The sequence below is a fragment of the Xyrauchen texanus genome, chromosome 33, assembly GCF_025860055.1.
Source record: "Xyrauchen texanus isolate HMW12.3.18 chromosome 33, RBS_HiC_50CHRs, whole genome shotgun sequence".
In the NCBI taxonomy this organism is placed as follows: domain Eukaryota; kingdom Metazoa; phylum Chordata; class Actinopteri; order Cypriniformes; family Catostomidae; genus Xyrauchen; species Xyrauchen texanus.
In genome coordinates this window covers 12856733-12881627 of record NC_068308.1, presented here as the reverse complement: position 1 = coordinate 12881627, position 24895 = coordinate 12856733, and the positions used below count along the sequence as shown (strand labels likewise).

Here is a 24895-nt window from a genome sequence, read left to right as displayed (position 1 = left end):
ATGTATGCAATTTCAGCCTTTTAACTTTGATCCGCACGCTTCTCCCTAAAACCCCGCCCCCTAAGACACGTCAGCCAACCCGATGCCAGCAAACCTGTACACTCAAAATGATTGACAGGCAGAGAGCATTTCTAATTAGCTATAAAGAACGGCCCGCCCCCTTTCTGACTGTTTAGAAAGCCGTCAAAAGAGATGATTCCAAATATTCCAAGACACATGAAATTTATCAAAAAAGTATGTACATTTTATGACATACTTTTGGGTTTTTCAAAACATCGCTCGCAGCACCTTTACGTGTGCCAGAATTCATTGGACGTTCTACAAATGGCAGTTTTGCGCCCTTGAAGGGCACTGCGGGAAGGGGACGCCACTCGAAATTTCATTTCAAACAAAGGTATGAAATTTTTTTTCCCTGAAGAGACCCTTTACAAGACTTTTAGCGAAGGGTACATTCATACAGTACTTTCATGCTGCCTTTAGAGTGCCCACATCCAGGGCCATAGCTAGTGGGGTGAAAGGTGGTATTCTTGGGGCCCACAGGTCCAGGGGGGACCCACAACAAATTCTAAACTGTATTTTTTTAATTGGAAAGGGGCTCTGAACGATATACAGTCAGGGGCCCTTGCTGCGGCACTGCCCACATCAAGAGATCTGTCCTTCAAAGGGAGTAGGACATAGGGATATTATTTTAAAATAGTGTTTGAGTTAAAAATATGACACGCATGGATGTATGGGAATTATGTAGTAGTATGTATAATCAGTACAATTTTAGCAATCTCTGCAGGCACTTAAGAGTCTGTTAATCACAATTAAAAAAAAAAAATTTAGCTTTGTGATGAAATTCATACATTAGGCACAATTTATTTTGCTCTACAAAACTAATTTCAATCATTTAAGCATGTAGATGAAAATGTGTTTAAGTTTAGCAATATGATTTCAGTCAAGTGTTTGTCCTATGTTGTTTTATGTAGCACCATGGTCCTGGAGGAACGTTGTCTTGTTTCACTGTGTACTGTACTAATTGTAAAAACCACTTGACTTGATTTGGATGATCACTATCGATTGGTATTGGCCCATTATCGTTGTTCCCTTCGAGGGGCCGGAGCTGTTGTGCGCATGCGCGTGCGCCCTGTGTGGTTGCGCTTCAGAATGGCTGCGGATAGCAATGTGCTGCTGGGTTTGGTGGAAGAATTCGTGTCGGGACAGGTTGATAGCAAGGCCACAGAAACCGCTACAGGTATCTTGTGCATTTGTGTCTCTCGTCTTTGCTCTTGCTTATCACTTTAAGCGTTGACTCTTAAACAAAGCGCCCTGAAAGGCAGCGTGAAGTGTGTGTGTGTGTGTGTGTGTGTGTGTGTGTGTGTGTGTGTGTGTGTGTGTGTGTGTGTGTGTGTGTGTGTGTGTGTGTGAGAGAGAGAGAGAGAGAGAGAGAGAGAGAGATATGATGATGATGATGAAGATGATGAAGACGATGATGAAGATGCAGATGCTGCTGCTGTCGTCTGTCTGGCGTGACATGAATGCTGCAAGCTAACCACCACATCCTGTATCACCCCAAACTATGTCTGCTGGCAGGGGCTGAACAGAGAGATCAAACCTTTGTTAGAAATGCATGACACTTTGCTTGATGATAAAAACCAAATCAGTAGTTACCATTTGAGCCTTTATTTGTATTCAAAGCTTGTATGTTTGTCATGCTAGGGTGCTACCAGTGTCCCATTAAATGAACCTGACTGTGGATTCTGAACCACTTTTAACTTAAAGGACACTTACCCTTTGTTGTTTGTCTTGTGGTCACTAAGATTTTCTGTCCATTTAATCTTCTGTTAATTTCTTTTTAAGGTGTCAAGACTGGGCAGTTCACAATACTCCAATTGGTCGAGGCATTGGGGTAAAGTTTTGCATATCCTTCATTGAAAGTGCTAAGTTTGTTTTGTCACTTTACTCCGGTCTGGAGAAGCTGAGACTATTTTTCTGTATTCTATAAACTTTAGCAAGATCACTATCATTACTACACTATCTGTCAGAAGTTTGGATACACTTGACTGAAATCATGATTCTAAACTTAAACACATTTTCATCTACATGCTTAAATGATTGAAATTAATTTTGTAGAGCAAAATAAATTGTGCCTAATGTATAAATTTCTTCACAAAGCTAAATTATTTTTTTAAATGTGATTAACAGACTCTTAAGTGCCTGCAGAGATTGCTAAAATTGTATTAATTATATGTACTACTACATAATTCCCATACATCCATCCGTGTCATATTTTTAACTCTAACACTATTTTAGAATAATAATCAAAATGAATGGGTTTGTTTGTCCAAAACTTTGACTGGTATGGTGTAGCCTGGGATGGGCATTTAGAGTATTTTGTTGTCCAGTACTATAGCGCACAAGAAAACGAGTAATTGATTACTTGAAATTTAGAATTCAACCTTCCCACCAAAATGTGCACTATGCATGAACAACAACATCTAGATTCAACAATGATTTAAAAATTATAAATAAATTCACATGCAATTAGAAACATACATTCAAAGTCTTCTTAAAAGAATCAATCACTTTAAATAATTACAGAATGTTCTAGAACTATTCCTTTAACAACATCATGCATTCAAAGCACCAGTCAGTGCATGATTTTGTTGAGAGAAACGGTTTCATTGTTGTCTACAGAAGGCAAAGGCACATAGAAAAATCAAATAGCCATATTCGAGTAGTGTTTTTACTTTTTTAATATTTAAACCTGAACGAGTACTCAATTAATCGATTACTCGCGCACCTCCCTTGTATGGTGTACTTTATGGTTTTACTGATTAATCGATGGTGATAATTGCTTTTAGGAACTATCGGTTATTGGCAAAAATCAGTGACAATAGATTTATCTATATTATATTTAAATGAAAAATGAATTCCTCTGTGTTCCATTGTAGCCGAAACCTTTCGTCTGGTGAATAATATATATATATATATATATACACACACACACACACACGGTGCGGTGTCATTACTGAAGTTTTAACAGTTATATTTACTATTAGTGGTATTGTGACCAACATTAATCTGATTTAAATTGGGATGAGTGAGTGACTGATGATGAGATATTGAGAGCACCTGAAGAGTGCACGTCTTTGATTGACAGTGTAAAGCTAAAAGCGCTCATGATTGCTCAGTCTCTATCACTCAACACAACTTCTGATTGTCACAACTCACATCATGATTCATGTATTTGAATGTTTAATTGTTGTTTAATTTGTTTTTAAACCAGTTAGCAGCCTCTATATCCTCTTCCTGTTCACTGTGCAACGAGTCCGAATAACTACCGTAACGACTATAGAAAATGGGCAAATTAATATTCATACACGTAATTCTTACAAATTTTTAAAAACAAACTGGCATATTCATCTCAATTACATCATGTCTGATAGTTTAAATTTGTGAATGCTTAGAATTGCTAACAACTTTCCCTCCATTGGCCATTCTGTCATGCCTCAAGGGCTGAGAAAGCACTCATTCATTAGAGGAGCAGTGCATGTGTGATTGCCTGCATGCTGCGAAAAAGATCGGCCCTAAATCTAGGCACGATCACGGATTTAAGACAAATATCTGCCGATTTTGATCACCAGCCTATCGATCAGGAAGAAGGTCGCCTGGTCTGGTGAGTTCCGTTTTCTTTTACGTCACGTGGATGGCCGTGTATGCGTGCACCATACCTGGGGAAGTGGTGGCACCAGGATGCACTGTGGGAAGACAAAAAGGGAGTGTGATGCTCTTTCAGCAGGATAATGTGTCCTGCCACACTGCACACATTGGTCAGGAATGGTTTGAGGAACATGATGAAGAGTTCAAAGTGTTGCCTTTGCCTCAATTCTTCAGATCTCAATCCGATGGAGCATCTGTGGGATGCGCTGGACCAACAAGTCTGATCCATGGCCGTTCCACCTTGCAAATTACAGGACTTAAAGGATCTGCTGCTAATGTCAGGATAACTTCAGGGGTCTTGTAGAGTCCATGCCTCGGCGGGTTGGTGCTGTTTTGTTTTGTAGTTAACAGTCTCACATTATGCACCAGATCTGAATTATTCTCAGGTTATTTGGTTGCACAATAAAAACGCATCTGGGATTTTACTCATTTTGGACTCTTGTAGTTTTTATGTCTGTGCCGTCGCAGTGAGTAAAGTCTAAAAAAAATTTTTTAATGTTCTATAAATTTATTTTAAAAACTATCTGCAGATTAATTGGTGTTCGGCCTTTTCCAACACCTTAGTTATCGTATCGTAAATATCCACTATCGGTCTTCCGTCAACCTCTAATAATATGCATGATTTCTTTTTGTGACAGGGGGTGTCAATCTGAAAAGACATTGTGAACCTACTTGAATACTTTTGTTTCCTTCATACAGGTTGAGCCTGACCAGCTCCCAGCCTCAGACTCGTGGCAGAGGAGTGCAGCTCCTGTCTCAGGTCCTGCAGGAATGCTTCAGCTGTCTATCTGAGAAGGAAGGTGAGACTTTCCTGCCCCATCATCATAGTGTGTGATATCCTAAATGTTTTACTCAAGACCCTCTGAGTACAGTTGCTGAGAATCATGTTTATTTTAGTCAATATTTGGTTTGTTTTACAAGAATCATGTTTTAAGACATTTAGTTTCGTATTCTTATAAAATACCATGATGTACATTTCCTTTATTACATAACAAATTTCAACAACAGTGGTACAATGACAAAAATCTATCATGGATAGAGGGATGGCATGCTGCTGACATCCTGTTTTTGTCTTGAAAAACCATTGTGACATATTCATGTGTTGTTTTGCAGTGGAGGTCCTGAAAGCTTTCTTTGAAAACAGACTAAAGGATCACTATGTGATCACACCACATGTACTTCAGGGGCTCAAGGCTTTGGTAAGTACTTATCGATTTAGTAATTATGTATTCATGTATGTGTAACGAAGTTCAATGGAAAGGAGGCGGCTAGAACCGGCTTAACAATATAAATAATGGTTTACCAATAAACTTAAACAAAAAGACAAACACATGCCGGGCAGCTGCCCGAAACACTCTCTCGCTCTGAATTTGCTGCCTCTGGTCACCTTTATCCCTCTCGAGGGCTTGATTAGCCTGATTAGCGGCTGGGTGTGCAGCATCATGACCCAGCATGCCACAGTATGCGATGGTCAATAACTAGTATCCATATTGAATGTTAAGGTATAAATACGTTTCATAGAACAATGTAGCCATTTTAATTAATTTTTGAACTTTAAATTAAACTTGACTCATTTTTGGTTGCAATGTATTGCACTACTTTTCAGACAAAATGCTCTGTTCTGCTCCCTGGTTCAGCTGTGTCCATTTTAAAGTCCATCTTCCAGGATGTTCATGTTCAGGTGAATACTTAAGTTTGAATGTGTTATGTTCCATCCAGAAGATGTGTTTGCTAAATGACAAGTATCCAGAAAAACATATTTTTACCCATGTTTTTGCAACAGTCTTTGATGCTGGCTGAGCGATCATGTGTGTACAACATTCTTATCAACCTAATGGAGTCCAGAGAGGAGGGTAAGGGAAGAGCAATTTTCCTTTGGCAGACCTTTATATTTCCTCTAAATGTTTTGTAATCATATAAGACATCTGAACAGAGCTCAAAGATCATGAGACATCTCCTCTTCTACAGAACTAAAGGGTCTGGGTGCAGACTTTGTGTTTGGATTTGTGCAGTCAGTAGATGGAGAACGAGATCCACGCAACCTCTTGCTGGCATTCCAGGTGGCCAGTAACATCATACACAGAGGTTATAATCTCGGTTAGTGTACACTTTGAATCACAGATATAACAAATGTTATCGAATTGCCTCGTATAAAAGAATTAAAATTCTGTCATCATTTACTCATGGTTGTGTCATTAACAATGAATGGGAACTCACTTAAATTTCGGTCTGTTTCTCACACAAAGAATTCGTATGGCTTCAAAAGACTTGAAATATAGTGATTCATATGGTCTACTTTTATGATACTTTTATGGTGCTCTTGCATTCTTTTTGAAGCTTTGAAAGCTCCAGTTCCCATTCATTAAATGCATAGAAGAAAACAACCAATACATTCTTCACTCTGTTCCTTTTTTTGTGAGATAATCATTTTTAATGGTTTGTGATAAAATACACAAATGTGAACAGAAATTTCTTCAAGGAATGATTTGTGTTTCCATTTTCCTCAGGTAAATTCGTAGAGGAACTCTTTGAAGTGATGTCCTGTTATTTTCCTATAGACTTTAGCCCTGTAAGTGTTTATATCCAAGATGTTTGCATTTGACCAGATTCTTCCCTCAGTGTTCTTGCAGTTTAAAGTGCAAAAATGTATGTGAACCCTTTGGAATTAGCTGGATTTCTGCATTAATTGATCATAAAATGGGATCTCATCTTCATCAGTCACAATTATAGACATACACAATGTGCTTAAGGTAACACCACACGAACAGTTATACTCTTTCATGCCTTTATTGAACGCATCCCATTAAACATTTACAATTATGTGGAAAAAGTGAACCCTTGGATTTAATAACTTGTCAATCCTCCTTTGCCAGCAATATGCTCAACCAAGCGTTTCTGGTAGCCGTCGATTAGCCCTGCACAATGTTCAGAAGGAATTTTGGATCATTCTTCCTTACAGAACTGTTTCAGCTCAGCCCTATTCTTAGGATGTCTGGTGTGAACTGCTCTCTTGAGGTCATTCCACAACATCTCTATTGGGTTAATATCTGGACTCTGACTGGGCCACTCCAAAAGGTGGATTTTCTTTTTTGATGCCATTCTGTAGTGGATTTACTTTGTTTAGGGTCATTGTCCTTCTGCATCACCCAACTTCTACTGAGCTTCAGCTGGCATACAGCCACCCTGATATTATCCTGTGGGATATCTTGATAAACTTGGGAATTAATTTTTCCCTTGATGATGGCAAGCAGTCCAGGCCCCAGTACAGCCCCAAATCACCGTACTTCACTATTGGGATGATGTTTTCATGTTGGTATGCAGTGCCCTTTTAAAGCCATACATAGTGCTTTGTGTTCTTCCCAAACAATTCAACCTTAGTTTCATCAGTCCACAAAACATTTTCACAGTGGCGTTGTGGAGTGTCAAGGTGTATTTTGGCAAACTTCAGCCACGCAGCAATGTTTTTGTTGGAAAGCAGTGGCTTCCTTCATGTTGTCCTGCCATGAGCACCATGCATTTAAAGTTTTCCGTATAGTAAACTCATGAACAGATATGTTAACAAGTTCCAATGCTTCAAGTCTTTAGCTGTCACTCTAGGGTTCTTTTTTACCTCATTGAGCATTCTGTGTGCCCTTTGAGTAATCTTGGTAGAACGGCCACTTCTAGGGAGAGTAGCCACTGTAGTAAGCAGCAATAGCCTAGAGGTTCACATATTTTATCCAACCTACACTCTCAATGTTTAAATGATGTGTTCAGTATGTACAAGATCAAATCAATAATTTGTGCATTATTAGTTAAAACAGATTGTGTTTGTTCATTATTGTAACAATTTTGATATAATCTAAAATGTACATAAATGCAGGTAAATTCCAAAGGGTTCACATACTCTTTCTCATCACTGTACTTGCTGCTGTGATGTACCGTAGTAAGATTATTTGAAGGTACTCCACAAGTGTTTTAAAAAATATATAATTTAGCTTATATATTAGCTCAAATGAGAGTTCTGATAATATGTCATAATCTAAAGACAAAGAAAATAACTGCTCTTCTCACTTTGTTCCCTGATTTCTGTTTGCGGTCAGCCACCCAATGATCCTCATGGGATCACACAGGAAGAGCTTGTTCTGTCTCTACGGGCAGTCCTTACTGGGACGAGTCGGTTTGCTGAGGTATGGCGCGCTCTCTGAATAGGTGACCTAAACTTAAATCACTCTCTAAAGGCCTAAATGGGTGACCTAAATGAGGCTCGGTTTGGCATTATGCACAATGGCTGTGCGCATTGATAGACTTGCAATTGCGTACATGTATTAAAGTTTTGCATCCTCTCCTTTTTGACAGTTTCTGTTACCATTGATCATTGAGAAACTGGACTCGGATGTTCAGAGTGCCAAAGTGGACTCCCTGCAGACTCTGGTACAGCTACTAGATTACTTTCTGTTTCCCAACAATGTTGATGGTGTTGCCCAGCAGTACACATTTTCTCCCTTGATTAGTCTCCCTTGAATCAGGTTTTGGAACAGTACTGCTCTAAATTATGCAAATAACATTTTAGCGTGCTGCTATTTTGCAAGGATGTTTGACAGGGAAAATAATTTGTGAAGTTGCTCTGATTAATTGTGTGGTAATATCTGTATGCTTTATAAAAACGAAAACCTTGCACTATTTCTCTGTGTTCTAGGCTGCCTGTGGTCCGATATATAGCCATAAAGAGCTGGCAGAATTCCTTTCAGGGCTTTGGAGCTCAATACGGAGAGAGGTGAGAGTGTTTTGTCACATTGTTTGTCACATTTCACAGCCTTTTCCACCAGTTCATGCAAAGAAATGTATGCAAGGAGGTACAAGTACTGCACTTCGACATGATCTATTAGGTAGAATTGGACCAGATACTCTACGAGTATAGGAATGCAGACGTATATGTTTTGCCAAAGCATTACAAGTGTGCCATATGGTTGTATTATTTAACCGTTGCCCGCTGAGAAAAAAAAGTCTTGTCCAACACAAAATAGTTATAGTTTTAAAGCTTAGAAGTAGTACTTTACAAAGCATGCAGACATTATGACCAAAACTGAACAAGTGTTCTTAAATTTGCAGACAAATCAGAAGTGTTCCGTTTTGATAATTAAACTGATCAAATAGCCATGTATCATATGTAGGTACAAGAGTAGAACTTTTTGTTTTACTTGCAGACAAAAATATAGCAAGTAATAGCTAAATATATGTCTTTGACGCAGTATATGTGACATGTAAACATGTGTTGCTTATGAAGCGTGTTTTCGCTTATAACTTCATGAAAACTAAATGAAACAAAACGAGCCCACATACAACATAATCGGATGCATAGATCATTTGATAATCCACACGAAGCACAATGTGCAAACAGCACAATGTTCTATCTGGCTAAAAACACATTAGCGTTCCTAGATCAAATGACTTCATTGGAAATTATGTATTATGTTGTCCAGCATCATGATACACTAACACAACTGTATTAGGATTCTGGATCGCTGTAACCAGAGGTGGAAGTCATCTAAATATGGGCAGAGAGAATTGTTAACTCAAATTACATATGGCCATCGGGAGATGGCACCAAGTATTTGACAGACTCAATGATGTCTCAAATGACACAGAATGGAACTGAATGATCTCGTTACTCATACCTGCATGCTTTGGAGAGAGAACATACCTTTAGTCATTGTTGTGTTTGCATGTGTAATTAGTTCTTTTATATTATTTATTAATTCATTTAATTATTAATTATTATTATTTTATTTGTTTGTAAACATTTTTGGACACTAGGATAAATTCATTTTTGTAATGCTGTAACTTTTGATTGCTTTGTCATATCAACACAACATTTTACATGATTGGGAACAAAACAAAAGCAGCTACATTATTTACACCCTGAGATATATAATTTCATCAGAAAAAATGAAAAATAAGTTAATATTTTGCTCTTTTTTTTTTTAGGCTGAGTGTCATAATTCATCATAATATATTTCATTAAAAAGTTTTCTTTACAAAAAAAGACAAAGGTCAAGTGTTTGGTATAATTGTAGAGTTATTAGCCTTAAAAATTTGAAGTTTTCTTTATGATTATATCAAACAGCTGACACTCTGGTTTTTGGTAGAGTTATAAGCCTTTAATTTTGGGCATGGCACTGAAACATGAAATCTTTAAAAACCCTTTCAGAGTTTAAAGGGTGAAGTTTGCCAGTTTGCATTATTATTTTACTGTGGTGATAATTAATCTCAAATATTCAACTTTTACACCGTCAGGGCAGTTGTTCAACTGAATGAAAAATATAATGCTAATGCCTGATCGCTAATGTAATTTACTTTAACTGAAATAAAAATTAAAACTAACATAAACTGAAGCAAAACTAAACAACATTATGAAACAAAAACTAACTAGAAGAAAAGGACCATAAGTAAATTTTTTAATGTGAAAATGCTACAAGACAGTGACAACACAAGACAGCCCAGAGAAATGTGTACATTTTAAACATTTTTAAATGATATCAGTTAGCGCATGAACTTTGGAGCCGTAAAGTACTAAAACTTAAATAAAAACTAAAATGTGCTGAAAAACTAAACTGAAACTAGAAAAGACTGAAAAAACTAAACTAAAACGAATAGTCAAGAGGGAAAGCAAAACCCAGTTGAAAGGACAAATTGAAAATATAATGGAATAAAAACAAATTGAATGCATACCTATGCACTTTGACACATTTTGGAACTCGACACGTGAAGTTGAGCTTTTTACCTAGAATTGTCTGCATTTCTGTGCTTATAAGAGTACGTTTCAGGCTTTATAGTGTACTACGAAGTTCTGTATGTTTAATATATAAGTTTCTGTCCTGCGTGTAGGTGTTCCAGACAGCCAGTGAGAGGGTGGAATCAGCTGGTCTCTCTGCTCTCAGCGCGATCACATCCTGTCTTTCCCGTTCCGTGCTCAATTCAGACTCCGAGGATTCCCTGCAGGTGTTTCTAGACCTCGTTCTCAAAGGTACAAAGCTGTCTTCTTATGAGTTATAGAAGCTGCTGCCTAATTTTCTTGTGATCTAATAGGCAGATGGTAAAGGGATTTATTTGAAAGAAGTTTAGATGTTACATTTACATTTATGCATTTTGCAGACGCTTTTATCCAAAGCGACTTAAAGTGCAGGGATTATTACAGGGACAATCCCCCCGGAGCAACCTGGATTTAAGTGCCTTGCTCAATGACACAATTGTAGTGCCTGTGGGGATCGAACCAGCCAGTCTGATTAACAGTTATGTGCTTTAGCCCACTACGCCACCACCACTCCTGATTATATGATGGACACATAAAGGACAACTTCCAGCCAAATTACACAAAATTAATTATGAATGGGCACGTTTTTCCACCAGTATTACTGTCCGTCTAGTTAATTATCCAGGCAAAAGCTATGGCAGTGAATGGTCAGGCTTCTACATCTACAAACTCAAACACCGTCATATATTTGTCCTGTCTAGGCTTGTTTTATCAGTCACACCTGTTGTGTGTTTCATTCTCTCAGACTGTCAGCACCATCTTTGCGAGCCAGACCTCAAGCTAGTGTGGCCCAGTGCCAAACTCCTGCAGGCTGCTGCCGGGGCTTCATACAGGGCGAGCCTGATAGTTACTGCAGCCGTCATACCGGCCCTGCTGGAGCAGTATAACAACAGATCACAGGCAAACACTGCTGCTACAAAACTGCTTGGATGTACTGACTTTAAGGGATATGTAACCCAAAAATTCTGTCATCATATGCTCACACTCATGTCATTCCAAACCTGTTTGATTTTCTTCTGCTGAACACACATATTTATAGAAGAATATTTCAGCTCTGTAGGTCCATTCAATGCAAGTGAATAGTGACCAAAACTTTAAAGCTCCAAAAAGCACAAAGGCAACATAAAATAATCCATACGACTTCAGTGGTTAAATCCGTTTCTTCAGAAGCAATATGATAAGTGTGGGTGATTAAACAAATCAGTATTTCAATCCTTTTATTTTTATATATATATATATATATATATATATATATATATATATATATATATATATCTCCACTTTCAGAATGTGAAAGTGAAAATGGAGATTTAAAGTAAAAAAAATATTAAATATTTATCTTCTTCTCACCCACACCTATCATATCGCTTCTGAATATATGGATTTAACCACTGAAGTCGTATGGATTATTTTATGTTGCCTTAATGTGCTTTTTGAAGCTTTAAAGTTTGGTCACCATTCACTTGCATTGAATGGACCTACAGAGCTGAAATATTCTTCTAAAACTCTTTGTGTTCAGCAGAAGAAAGAATGTCATACACATCTGGAATGGCATGAGGGTGAGTTAATGATGAGAACATTTTCATGAACTATTCCCTTAATGTTGGAAGTGTCTTTTTTTTTTTTTTTTTTTTATCTTGTCTATGAAACAATGTGCAGAAAGTTTAAAGCTTTCACTCTGTGCTTATTACTTATTATTTACAAAAGAGGGTTTTTACATTACCACGCAGTGCTGTGAAGTGTTTCATTTTTCAATGTTATACAGTGTGCTCAGCGGCGCACCCTGCTGGAGGTTTTGCAGGGTTTCGTTCAGCCCACCCCATTAAGCCATCCTGCAGAGAGAGGTATCTGAGAAAAGTGCATGCTCAAACTCCTTCCACCTTAAACACTTTACCTCCAGGCAAATTATGAGTCAGTAGAGTTGGATCTGATTTTTATTTCTTTGTGCATAGTACAGTATTTGTTACTCCTCAGCTTCTGGAAAGAGAATATTAGTTGCAGCTAGTCTTAATACACTACCAGTTTCGATGCACTTGACTGAATGTGTTTCTCGTGACCAGATGATCTTATGGTCTATGCTTGAATGCATGAAATTATATTTATGTACAAATAAATCTACTTAGAAATTTATTTGCAAAACTAAACTTTTTATTTAAAAAAAAAAAAATAATAATATTGTTTGCAGTATACATTTGAAATATTTAAAATTAAGTGTTGATGGTCTGTCTCTCTCTTTCACTATCTCGGATATACACAGAGGAGAGTGTATTGGTTGCGTTTCAGCAGTCTTTGTGTAGTGTGGTGTTCTCTGCATTGGTGGAGTCTAGCACTGGTCTCCAGGTTACAGCCACACGTGTGCTCTCTGCGCTGGGACAGCAGCCTGGTGAGTAGATCCACAACAGAGCATTATTTTCCAATAACACATGTTCTCTTCGCTTTGTCCTGACCAGATGTGGTGCAATAAGATTCCAGCTACAAGCAATTTGCCTGTCTACAATATATACAATGATATTGCGTGATGTGGCGCAATCACAGCCAGTCATGAAAAATGACTTATATTATAATTGGGAATAATAATTCCATCTTACTTTCTTATCCTTATGTAACACTGTTAAGGATGGGCAAGGAGGAGCCGAGAACCGGCTTGTCAACATAAATTATATTTAAACTCGGACATGCCCGTAATTCTCTCTCTCCCGAACCATCGTCACCGGCCACCTTTATCCCTCGCATGCCTCATCAGGCCGATTGGGGACCGGGCGCCCGATATTCTGACCCGGCCCCGCCCCCCTCCGCTCCACACCTTATTACTTCACCTTACAGGCAGGCCAAGTTTTTGAATACTAAATGGGCATTGATATGTTTTGCTCTTCACAGGCTTGTTGGCACAGACAGATGTTGAGAAAGCTGCTGATCATTTGACCAGACTCATTCTGGAGGAAGATGATGCTCAAGTGAGGTAGTTATCACACAAATGGTCATGGGAGAGTATATCTTTATCCCTTTAAGCTCGGCGGGCCCGCAAAAGATAATTGTCAAAATTGTAATAATTACAGTCCTAACCAACACCAAATAGGTATCATTTTAAAGTTTAATGCATGTAGGCAATGGCATTATGACATTAGCCAATAGCATGTGTCATATGTCATTTGGACAGCTCTCAAAGAGTAGAATACAACCAGAATAATTGGTTTTCCATCACAGACAAGAATATGGTGAGTAAAAGTGTCTTTTGAGATACATGTTACATGTAAACAGGTGTTTACGCTTATAACTTCATGAAAAATAAACCGATCATAAAAACAATCATACAATCACACAGAACAGAATCAGATGCATAGATCATTAGATAATCCACACGAAGCACAATGTGCACACAGCACATAATGTTCTATCTGGCTAAAAACATGTTGGCTTTCCTGGATCAGATGACTACATTGGAAATTATGTAATTTTTGTCCAGCATGATGGAACGCTAAACCAATCTTATAAGGATTCAGATTACTGCAGTCAGGGATGGAAATCATCCAAATATGGGCAGAGAGAAATATGGTGCCTAGTACATGACACAGACTCGATGTCTCAAATGCCACAGAATGGAACTGAATGATCTCGTTACTCATGCCTGCATGCTTTGGAGTGAGAGCACACCATTTAGTCATTGTTGTATTTGCATGTGTAATTAGTTCTTATATACAATTATTATTTTTTATTTGTTTGGAGAAGTTTTGGACACTAGGATTACTTATTTTTGTAACACTATAACTATTGATTGCTTTGTCGTATCCGCACAAATTTGTATTCAGTTGCAGGTGACATGATTGGGAACAAAACAAAAGCAGAGCTACTTTTTTTAAACTTGAGAGGTATAATGTCAAATAAAAAAAAATGAGAATTTTTGGCTTCTTATTAGATCATAATATAAATCATTAAAATGTTTTCTTTAAAATTATACCAAACACTTGACCCTGTTATTTATTTTTTTGTAGTTATAAGCCTTAAATCTTGGGCCACTAAAACAGGAGATCTTTAAAAACACCCTCAGATCTTAAAGGGTTAAAGAGGAATTGCAAAAATAATAATTTTTCAGATTCTGGAAAAATTGCCCAAGTTCCATTTGGTTGTACAAACAGACAGTCTCGCCTCAAACTCACACCATTGGTCGAGCCCATGTCGCTGTGTCCGGCTGGACATGCTACTTTCACAAACGGCAATGTTTGAGAGAGAAAAAATCCACACATTAGCTTGAAAGATTTGGCCCATTTTTATTAAAATTCCATGGTTTAATTACTTCCGTTCCTCATCACTCGTGGTTGATCGTTTTTTGAAAGAGCTTTCTGTGTCTTTAAGTTCAGCTGTGGTGGAGTGTTCAGGCTCTCTGGCTCATCTGCATCCCAAAGCCTTCATCACCAGGATGATTCCTCGACTAAAGGAAGAGATCTTCTCAGGTTTGACTCTTATTGGCTTTCCAGGATGGATAACACATAGACAACATTCAAGACTGTTTAATAGATGATCACTTTATCTGTGCAAAGTTTGATCTTTGGAGCACTTCTTTACAGATCCAGTGTCTAATGGAGCAGCGCGCCAGCGATGTGTGACTGTATTAGCATCTGTGTCATCTCAGCTCAGTATGGTGCAGGAGAGCGCCCCCATGCTGCTGCAGGTGCTGGCTTCAGCCCAAACAGGTATACGTTTATTCATGAAAATTGCAATACTTTTACAGCTTTTTGCTCAATTATGTTGATAAAGTATTAACTTCAACATATTATACTGATATATATCAATGCAATAAATTATGAGAGTCCATGCAATATTGTGAATAATACTGTGTCATAGCTAAAGGGCACTTTTAGGTACGATGTGCAGCAGAGTGCCTGCAGCATCTTCAGCTGTGAATATATTCAATGCTGCACAGCCTCGAGCACTTTAATGCTTTTATAAAATGGTTACAATCTAATAAAAATATTAAAGACACACATTTTTAATAAAACATTAATTTACTAAGCAAATTCAATAAGTGCTATCCTTCCACAAGATGGATCCCTGACAAGTAAACAAAGTTTAATATTTGGCCTCTATGGGTGCTACGCAAGGTGAACAGTGTTATCATGGTTTCTATATTGTGCATTTTAGCATGGCTTGAAGGCTGTATGGAATGATCACAATCAAGACCAGACATACCATTTTTGTAATATTTTTTTATATTGATATTATGAAATTGTTCATCTTTCCAGGTAGCTGTGGTTTCACTGTAGAGGAAGTGACATCTGTGTGCATCAGTTTGCAGAGGATAGCCGAGCATGCACGTGGCATTGAGGAGATGGGCAGATTCTTCCATGACATCATCATTCCCCAACTCCTAGCACTGTCCTTGCAGGCAGCTCTGCAGAGTAAGAAATCTAGTGATTCTGTCTGGCATGTTTTTCTGGTGTATGCAAGTGTTTGTGTGGTTTTTTTTCTTTTGTGTCTGTGCTATGTATTTAAATTTTGCTTTATCCTTCAGATCACAGTAGTCCATTAACAGATGAAGCAGTTCTGTCCACTATAGTTCCTGTTATCAGCACAGCCTGTGCTGCATTACAAACAGAGTAAGTCAAGAGGGAAGCATGCCACTTATGGCCCTCCCTAGTAAACTCATCTAAAATTGACTCTCAGATGTGATGACATAATGAAAACACAAGCATCCATTGTGTGACATCAAGATTAAAATTGCACTGTTCTGTTATAGATTAGCATCCCAAATGGCGGCCCAGGCAGTTACTCTTTTCCTGGATGGAGATGCTTCCTTTTTGCCTGAAAATGCCTTCCCCTCACAGATCCAGCTGCTTCAGGTACGAAGATCTTTGTTTAGCTTAACTAAAAAATAACATGGTTTTACAGATGAACTTAGCATCTAAAGAGGTCTTGATGCAGTAAAAGCTGTTCTGTGCAGGCTCTGTGGCGGCTCCAAATTCTGTGTGAAGAAACAATGTGCATGAAAGTCATTGTAAAATATGGCAGCAGCTCTGACCCACCTCAGTCCCTAGTATCAAAAACAACTCTGCTGCTTTGGTTCTGTGTAAATTAATTGCAGCATCAGTGCAGCCTTAAAATGACATTTCTGTCATGATTTACTCACCTTCATGTTGTTTGGAACCCATATGACTTATTTTTTTTCCAAGGAACACAAAATAAGATTTTAGGCAGAATGTTAGGGACTGACAGTGACAGTAACATTTACTTGCATTGCTTTTTTATTTTATTTTTCCTCCTTCTTCATAAAATTAAAGTAAATGATGACTGAGGCTGACAGTCCCTAACATTCTGCCTAAAATCTCCTTTTGTATTCCTTGGGGAAAAAAATAAGTAATATGGGTTCTGAACAACCTCAGTCACCATTTACTTTCATTTTATGGAAAAAAGATGCAATGAAAGTAAATGGTGGCTGATGCTTACATTCTGGCTAATCCTAACATTTATTGGGTGAACTATCCCTTTAAATGTTGTTGCTGTTTTTTATGATTTCTGTTTTATTTTATGATTTTTTTGATTAATGATTTATTTTCTTTATAATTATATATACTTATTCCCTTATTTCATGTTTCTATATTCATAATTGTAACGATAGTTTCATAACATTATTTCTGCAATTGCAATATCTGTGTTGCATTCATGTGCTATCGGAATTATCGTAAATGAGTTTCCCCTCTCAGAAGTTGCACATGAACGACCCCTCATTTCATTATTACGACTGGGAATCTGATATCATTTTGATTCCCGAGTTTCTGAGATGGAAGGAGTCAAAAACTTTCAACATGGACAGGGCGACAGGACAATTTCTTTGAAATATATAAAAAAAAAACACCAAAATATAATAGAATATATTCTATTTTCTAATTGTCTTAAAAATGGTTTGAACAATTTACACTATCACCATTTCGTTTTTTTTATTGATTTTCTATGTAAACATATGCTAGACGGACGTCTTTCACCGTTGCTCTGCATTTTGCTACATGTTTCTATATGCTTTTTTTAAGTTAAATATGTGTCTTGACACCTGCGTTCTGTTCGTTGAGATACATCTAGCTTTTTTCGATTTGAACGGCCACTGAGAACACTGTAATACTGTAATGCACAGCCTTTCATGGCTTACTGCTTTAATAGAACATTTGTTTGTTGTGTCTTTAGTAACTGTGCTTGTTTTCCCACAGAGCCAGGTGGAGTCTAATGGCCTCTCTCAGTTGGTGTGTTTACTGATGGCTTGTGTGTGCTCTCTTCCACGCAGTGTAAGTTTAAATGTAGTGTCATCATCACAGTATAAAGCAAATCTGATTCATTTAGTTACCCGCTTAATTACATAAAATATATAGCTATTGCAAAATGATGACAGATCTTCATTTGATCGGTTACACAACAGGTGGACATTCCTGAAATCGACAGGCTTCTTGTCCAGTTGGAAGACTTGAGCTTTACATGTCCACACCTGTTCTCCTACACGTTTGCAGCAAAATGCTTCGCTGGCTTGGTCAACAAGAGGCCGGCAGGTACACAGACAATAATTATCTTCTTTCCACATCATATGCACAAATTTTTGTGCTACATTGCCGAATGAAAGATTATTTTCTATTGATCTACGTCACTGGAGTTACTTGAGCCCTGGAGTTCATTTACCTGATCTGCATAGTGCTTTAAGAGAGTGAAATTACATGTTGTTTGTGTGTTCAGGTGAAGCTCTAGATGCAGTGCTGGAGAGAGTGTTGAAGAGGATCAGAGTTGAATTGGAGAATGTTTCCTCTTCACAACGAACACAAGCATTCACACTGCTGCTCTGGGTAAAATCACACCATCAAATACACTGGAGGACTTAAGAGTAACTTTACATTTTCTGTTTGTTATTAGCGTTGTTTGCTAAGGCAAGCATCAGTGCAACTTTTGCTCATACTTGGGGTTAGGGATTTTAAATTTGTTTTTTTATATATAATAATGATGATTTGTTCTCCCCAATTTGGAATGCCCAATTCTTACTATTTGGTAGGTCCTTGTGGTGGTGAGGTTACTCACATCAGTCCGGGAGGCGGAGGGCAAGTCTCAGTTGCCTCCGCTTCTGAGACCGCCAAGCTGTGCATTTTATCACGTGGCTCACTGTGCAGGACACCGCGGAAACTCCAAGATCCACGCACAACTTACCACACGCCCCATTGAGAGCAAGAACCACTAATCATGACCACAAGGAGGTTACCCCATGTGACTCTACCCTCCCTAGCAACCGAGCCAATTTGGTTGCTTAGGAGACCTGGCTGGAGTCACTCAGCACACCCTGGATTCGAACCCGCAACTCAAGGGGTGGTAGTCAGCGTCAATACTCGCTGAGCTGCCCAGGCCCCGGGGTTAGGGATTTTAAGAAATCTCTAAACCTCATGATTACACTTTGCCATGTAATGCATCCAACATGTGGTTTGTGCTACATTTTTAACAATCAGCCTTTGGGTGATTAAAATGGCTGGGGGAAAAAACTCCCATAGACTTCATTATAGGAGAGAGTCGAGCGATATCTAGACATAGAGACTTGGGGTTGGGCTCTTTACGTAGTCCAGTAAGCAAGCCTCTAGCAACCACATAGCAACACCAAAAACTTTCAAAACACCTCAGCAACCACATAACAATGCTGTGGTAACCAAACACAACACCATAGCATCGTGGTTGCAACAAGTACTACATTTTATTAAGAAATATACTAAATTTAGCTCTGTATATTAATACATTTTTATGTTTTCTATAGTATTAAAATTGTAGGGTTTAATTACTTCTGTTCCTCATCACTCGTGGTTGATCATGTTTTTTTTGTTTTTTTTTCAAAGAGCAAATGGCTGATTTAAATGCAAATATGTCACTAATACAATTATGGCAAATGATACATAGTTTATACAATATATTTTCTTATTATTCCATCAAAAATATTGAAAAACAGAAAATGCATTATCTATTCATGGATCTTGCGACTAACACAAGTAGTAGGAGGGTAATTTACATATAAGTGTGTCCAAGGTGATTTAAAATGAGAAATCTTTAAAAATCTACTTTAAAGCATGTGTCAAGTTTGTAGAAATGTAATCTTTGTTTTCATGAATTTTTGAAAAACGTTTTTTACAAATATCATTCGTTTTTGATGCAAGAATATCACGAAGTGTTCTCAGGGTTACATCACATGACCTGAACAAAATGTGCAAAGAATTTCATAAAAATCTTAAAATATTTGATATTTTTTACTTTGAGGCTCTAAAGGGGTCCTCTTGGTTTTATGGTGTCAACTCAACAAAATGACGTAACGTTGGTTACACCACATGACTTTAATTTGGTAGACTAAAGTTTTTCAAATATGAATCATATTTTAAAACAAGTGTTTTTCAAGAAATATTAAAGATTCTTCTGCTCTACTTGTGCAAAATTTTCTTGTTTTAAGAATTGCAGCTTTTAATGAGGCTTTTTTTATTCTTCTTTTTTTTCTTTCTTTTGTTTGTTTTTTATAAATACTGTCTCTGGACATTTACACCACATGACATTTTTGAATTTAAGCCCCAGAATAAATATGCTCCTCATTAAAGAGAAGCATCACGTCATTGACCCAGGTAACTGGTCGATGCTGATTTAACCTCACAATAGCAAAATACTGTCTGAGAAATCAGTCTTACTGGTTTATCTATCCACTATTCTTTACCAGAAATGTTACATCACATAATCACTGCTTTTCAACCTGCACTATACAAGTAGTTATAGATCTAATTTGCTATAGAAGTCATTACAACTCATTTGTAACAGTAATGTTTGTTTATGGTTTGACTATCTTGACAAATAAAATTTTTGTGTAGATGTCCAAGGCCCTGCTTTTACGGTACCATCCACTATCAACGGTCCTGACTGACAAGGTAAAATGTCTTTTTATTCACAAATGGTTTGTTTCTTTCAGAGGTTGTTTTTCATGTCAGAATGATCTCTCTTTTCTTCTCGTTTATTTCCAGCTCTTTGCTCTGTTGAGTGACCCAGAATTAGGATGTCAGGTGGCTGATGGATTTTCCGTTCTAATGAGCGACTCGCCGGACGTGCTCAATCGTAATTGCCACGCTGATGTGCGAATAATGTACCGACAGCGGTTTTTCGCCGAAAACTCTACCAAACTAGTTCAAGGCTTCAACTCGGCAGAGCAGGGTACCACTGGATTACCTCTTTCAGTTTTAACCATCAGTACAGCTAAATTGCTCGCTTCACCATTTCTTATAGCATCTAAATTTGTTTTCCCCCACAGACAAGAAGTCGTGCTTTTTGAAAGCTTTGTCCCACATTGTCAGTAACCTTCCCAGACAAGCCCAGCTCACAGAGCTTCCTGCAGTGAGTGCTTTTAATTAAACCATCATTAAATGATTGCACCAGATACATAGTGCTAATGTTTGTTGTGCTGTTCTGGGTTCAGCTTCTGCAGCTCCTGCTTGAAGCATTGTCGTGTCCGGATCAGGGGGTGCAGCTGTCTACTCTGTCCTGCTTGCAGCCTGTCTTGCTGGAGCCCCCAGCGGCCCTCAACAACCAACTGGAGGCGCTATTTTCTCGCCTGCTGGCTCTCACTGCCAGCCCTGCTATGGTACCTCTTTTAACAGTGCATTGAAAAGAAAATCTTCCATTTGACTTTATTTTGAAGTTTTTAAATGGTTTATCTTTACGTTCCTCTCCTTAGAAAGTGAAAGTTGCATCTCTGCGCTGTGTTCATGCTCTCTCCGGCCTGCCTGAACATATGGTAAGAGAGTCAAACACATGAACAGCATCTAGAAGACCCTGGGGCTGCCACAAATACTCAATTAAACCTGAATACTTTTTTTGAATCCCTTTCTCTCCCAATTTGGCATGCCCAACTCCCACTACTTAGTAGGTCCTCGTGGTTGTGCGGTTAACTCGCCTCAATCTGGGTGGCGGAGGACAAGTCTCAGTTGCCTCCGCTTCTGAGACCGCCAATCCACGCATCTTATCACGTGGCTCTCTATGCATGACACCGCGGAGACTTGCAGCGTGTGGAGGCTCATGCTATTCTCCGCAGTCCATGCACAACATACCACGTGCCCCATTGAGAGCAAGAACCACTTAATCAAAAGGAGGTTACCCCATGTGACTGCCTTCCCTAGCAACTGGGCTAATTTGGTTGCTTAGGATAACCTGGCTGGAGTCACTCAGCACACCCTGGATTCGAACTCACGACTCTAGGGTTGGTAGTCAGCATCAATACTCTCTTGAGCTGCCCAGGCCCCCTAAACTTTACATTTTTGATGATTTAGCAAAATAGTGAAGGGGTAACAATCAAAAGTTTGAGGGTATGAGTTAGTCTTTCTGTAGTACGTAGCTGCAAGGCTCAAAAACAATGTAAACGTGCGCTTAGGACATTTTTGCTAATTGCTAAACTTTATTTTGACAAATATGTTAAAAATAATGTACACTCACGTGAGATGAACATTCTAGTCATCAGTTTTAGAGATAAAGCTACTTTATTCTACATATGGTGCTGGGTGCTCATTCATGATCACCATCATGTTGAGATTATATGAGCAGCTGAATATTACTGGCTTTATTTCAATAATTCCTTGTAACACTTTCACCCGTTGAGTAAATGTAATCATGGCTTACTGTGAATGGTGCATTTATACAATGACAAAGGTATCTAAGAACTTGTGTTTTTGCATAGTGCTGCATTTCCGCCAGTTGGTGCCAGCACAATATAAACAGAAATTTTACAGAGTGCTCCTGCTCTAAAGGAATCTGTGAGAAATTACCAATAAGTCTCTATGACTGACTACTGTACACTGGTCAAGCTGTATGTTTGTTGCTGTATGCAGCCAGCGTAGACAACCAATGCAATAGAACAACATATTGTCAACTTGTCTTTTCGTGGTAGCCAGTGTTTTTATCAAATTCAATTCAGACTGCAAACTTAGGAATTGGGTCAAGTATTTTCTGTTGCCATGGCGCTGTGGATTCAGTGGCGTTGTAGGGAAAAAATGTTTATTGCTTTGCATGGTTTGTTGATTTAAGTCCAATTTTTATAATGTCTTTTTGAGAAAATCTACTCCATTAATGGTCAAAATAATTGGCAGATTAATTTATTCATTTTTAAACCTCTTTCAGGTCCTTCCATTCCGTGCCAGGGTGCTGAAAGTGCTTGCTGTTCCTCTAGATGACAAGAAGAGGCTGGTGAGGAAGGAAGCGGTGGCTGCCCGAGGAGAATGGTGAGTCAGCTATTTTTTCACACACAATAGCTTTAAAAGAATTCTGTCATTATTTACTCACCGTATTATCCTTCCAGACCCGTATGACTTACATTGTTATGTGGTACACAAAAGATGTTTTAATTAATATATTTATGGCAGTGGATAGTGCCTCACTTTAACCCTTGTGCACTGTTAGTTTTAGACTTGCACTTGAATTGTTAGCAGTCCAATTTGACCAAAAACAATAAACTTGTAATTTTGATTATTTTTATGAAAGAAATGTAATACCACTGACTTCAATAGTGATTTTATGCCAGTTAGATCTTAAGTTGCATATGAAATTAAGCACATTTATGTTAATGTCTTGATAGTAAAAACCTATACTACTTTAAGTTAAAACAAAGTAAATATGAGAATGTGTCATGTATTGGGGCAGATTGCTGCCATCTGGGACAAAAAAAATTACAATTACATGACTTCAAAGTTATGTTGTGACAAAAATAACCAGTAAATAGCTGCAGAGATCCACTAATTAATTCCTGGTTGTAACTAGATGCATTTGTGGATGTTTTCTCTGCATTGTGGATGTGTTATGGCCGTGTGTGTGTGCGAGTGTGTGTGATATGCATTTAGCTGAAAATTTAAATATTGCTCTGTTATAGTCTCATCCATTCATTTCTTAAAGTCAGTCAAATTTAAATTAATGTTTACATACAAATTTACGCAAACAACATAAGTGTCACTTTTTTTGTCATGTGGCCTAAATTCATTGAATCCAGTACAAATTATTTTTGTGTGTTGTTTAGTTGGCAAATGTAGGAAAAGTAACCAAGCCTCGAGCAACTCTACAATTATACCCTTTTTATTAAAGAAACAAAATTTGATTTTGGTCAAAAATGACCAAATAGTGCACAAGGGTTAAAGCTTACAGGGCCTAAAATTATCATAAAAGTATTCCATGCAACTCTTGCCTCATATTCCAAGTCTTCTGAAGGCTCACAATAGGTTTTGATAACAAACCGCACAAAAAGTAATTTTCCACTGAAAATTTTTTTTGGCGCTAAAACCAATGCATGTTCTCATGTGCTTCTCTCATTGCACTCATTAACGTGCAACAAAGGTAAAGATTTTCACGTAAAAAAAAAATGTATTTCGTGTTGTTTCTCTCTAAGATGATTGTCCCTATCAACTGCTATTGTATTGGATAGAATAATTTGAACATCTCCCATTGTGTCCCACATAAGTCATACACGTTTTGAACAACATAATGGTGAGTTAATTAAGGCAGAATTGTCATTTTTGGGTTATCCATTCCTTTAAGACCTTTTAAGGTCCTCATATCATATGTAACCAGATTTCCAATAACGTCATCTAATGGCAATGGTCCTCAGGTTTTTGTTAGGTAGTCCCGGTGGAAGATGAACAGATCAGTGTTGCAACATCCACAGTGGGTAGAACTTCATGAATGGACCCGAAATTGTGGACATCCAGAGATTGATCACCACTCACAGCCTTTGATTTTACTTTCCTACCCCCTTTTTATGATATGGCTCTTTTGGGGTCAGCCTGTCTGGGCAACACAAACTGAGTTGCCGAGAACTTGAAAATGAACCCAAATGATGTACTGAGGCGGACATGCTCTTTTTTTTTTTTTCAGCCAGGCCTTACAACTGATGCTGGATCAGGATCGTAAACTAAAATGCATCAGCCACATGTATTGTGTGTGGCATTATCATTTGAGACCGTGTCCCAGTGTGCTCTTACACCACACATCTGATTCTACTGACCTGTTTTGTACAAACACCATCTCAGATTTCAGTTTAACCAGCAGTGTTACTCTTTTAGGAAAGTTATTTCTTGAAGAATGCAAAGATTGCAGTCATTGAATGTGATAGTAATATAACTGTCCCAAAGTAAGTGTTTCTAAACTTGTTGCATTAGCCACCAGGTTGGTTGTTGTCATTCATTTTCATAGCTAACTTAAAGGTCTAATTGACAAAACTGATGCCAAGTATATAAAACAATATTTAAATGTCAATAAAAACTTTTTTAAATGTGTATATTATGGTGAACCTTCTTTTAAGTTTGCTGCAAATTAAAGTTATTCTTCGCCTTAAGTTAAAACACGAGGAAAATAACGATTTCAGTCAAACTTAACAATTATGTTTAAAAG

At 37.9% G+C, this 24895-nt stretch overlaps 1 protein-coding gene across 3 annotated transcripts; it reads left to right on the top strand.

Moving 5' to 3' along the window:
- The first annotated feature begins 268 nt into the window (after nucleotides 1-268).
- Nucleotides 269-24770, top strand: mms19 (MMS19 homolog, cytosolic iron-sulfur assembly component). 3 transcript variants are annotated; one of them, XM_052103027.1, is made up of 31 exons: nucleotides 1144-1237; nucleotides 1843-1891; nucleotides 4405-4505; nucleotides 4819-4904; nucleotides 5312-5386; nucleotides 5489-5558; nucleotides 5674-5802; nucleotides 6213-6274; nucleotides 7788-7874; nucleotides 8044-8118; nucleotides 8384-8461; nucleotides 10573-10711; nucleotides 11244-11398; nucleotides 12264-12342; nucleotides 12756-12881; nucleotides 13376-13457; nucleotides 14849-14946; nucleotides 15061-15186; nucleotides 15736-15891; nucleotides 16005-16089; nucleotides 16230-16332; nucleotides 17692-17766; nucleotides 17898-18024; nucleotides 18206-18312; nucleotides 20347-20403; nucleotides 20497-20683; nucleotides 20781-20863; nucleotides 20946-21110; nucleotides 21204-21263; nucleotides 22640-22740; nucleotides 24114-24770. In XM_052103027.1, the coding sequence occupies exons 1-31, from the start codon at nucleotides 1150-1152 to the stop codon at nucleotides 24142-24144; spliced, it is 3042 nt and encodes a 1013-aa protein (XP_051958987.1). In that variant the 5' UTR covers nucleotides 1144-1149; the 3' UTR covers nucleotides 24145-24770. The 3 variants fall into 3 exon arrangements, with proteins under 3 accessions (XP_051958991.1, XP_051958987.1, XP_051958988.1); XM_052103031.1 differs by lacking the exons at nucleotides 1144-1237; nucleotides 1843-1891 and adding an exon at nucleotides 269-394 and having other exon boundaries at nucleotides 24114-24769; XM_052103028.1 differs by lacking the exons at nucleotides 20347-20403; nucleotides 20497-20683; nucleotides 20781-20863; ... (2 more) ...; nucleotides 22640-22740; nucleotides 24114-24770 and adding an exon at nucleotides 18516-20340 and having other exon boundaries at nucleotides 1149-1237.
- Nucleotides 24771-24895: the final 125 nt, after the last annotated feature.

What these genes read in the sequence shown, in the direction of transcription:
- mms19 (XM_052103027.1), top strand. Translation starts at nt 1,150, where the DNA reads ATGGCTGCGGATAGCAATGTGCTGCTGGGTTTGGTGGAAGAATTCGTG. An exon ending in AAAGGAAGAGATCTTCTCAG is followed by an intron (nt 14,947 to 15,060) that starts GTTTGACTCTTA and finishes ACTTCTTTACAG; the next exon opens with ATCCAGTGTCTAATGGAGCA. An exon ending in CTTGCAGGCAGCTCTGCAGA is followed by an intron (nt 15,892 to 16,004) that starts GTAAGAAATCTA and finishes TTTATCCTTCAG; the next exon opens with ATCACAGTAGTCCATTAACA.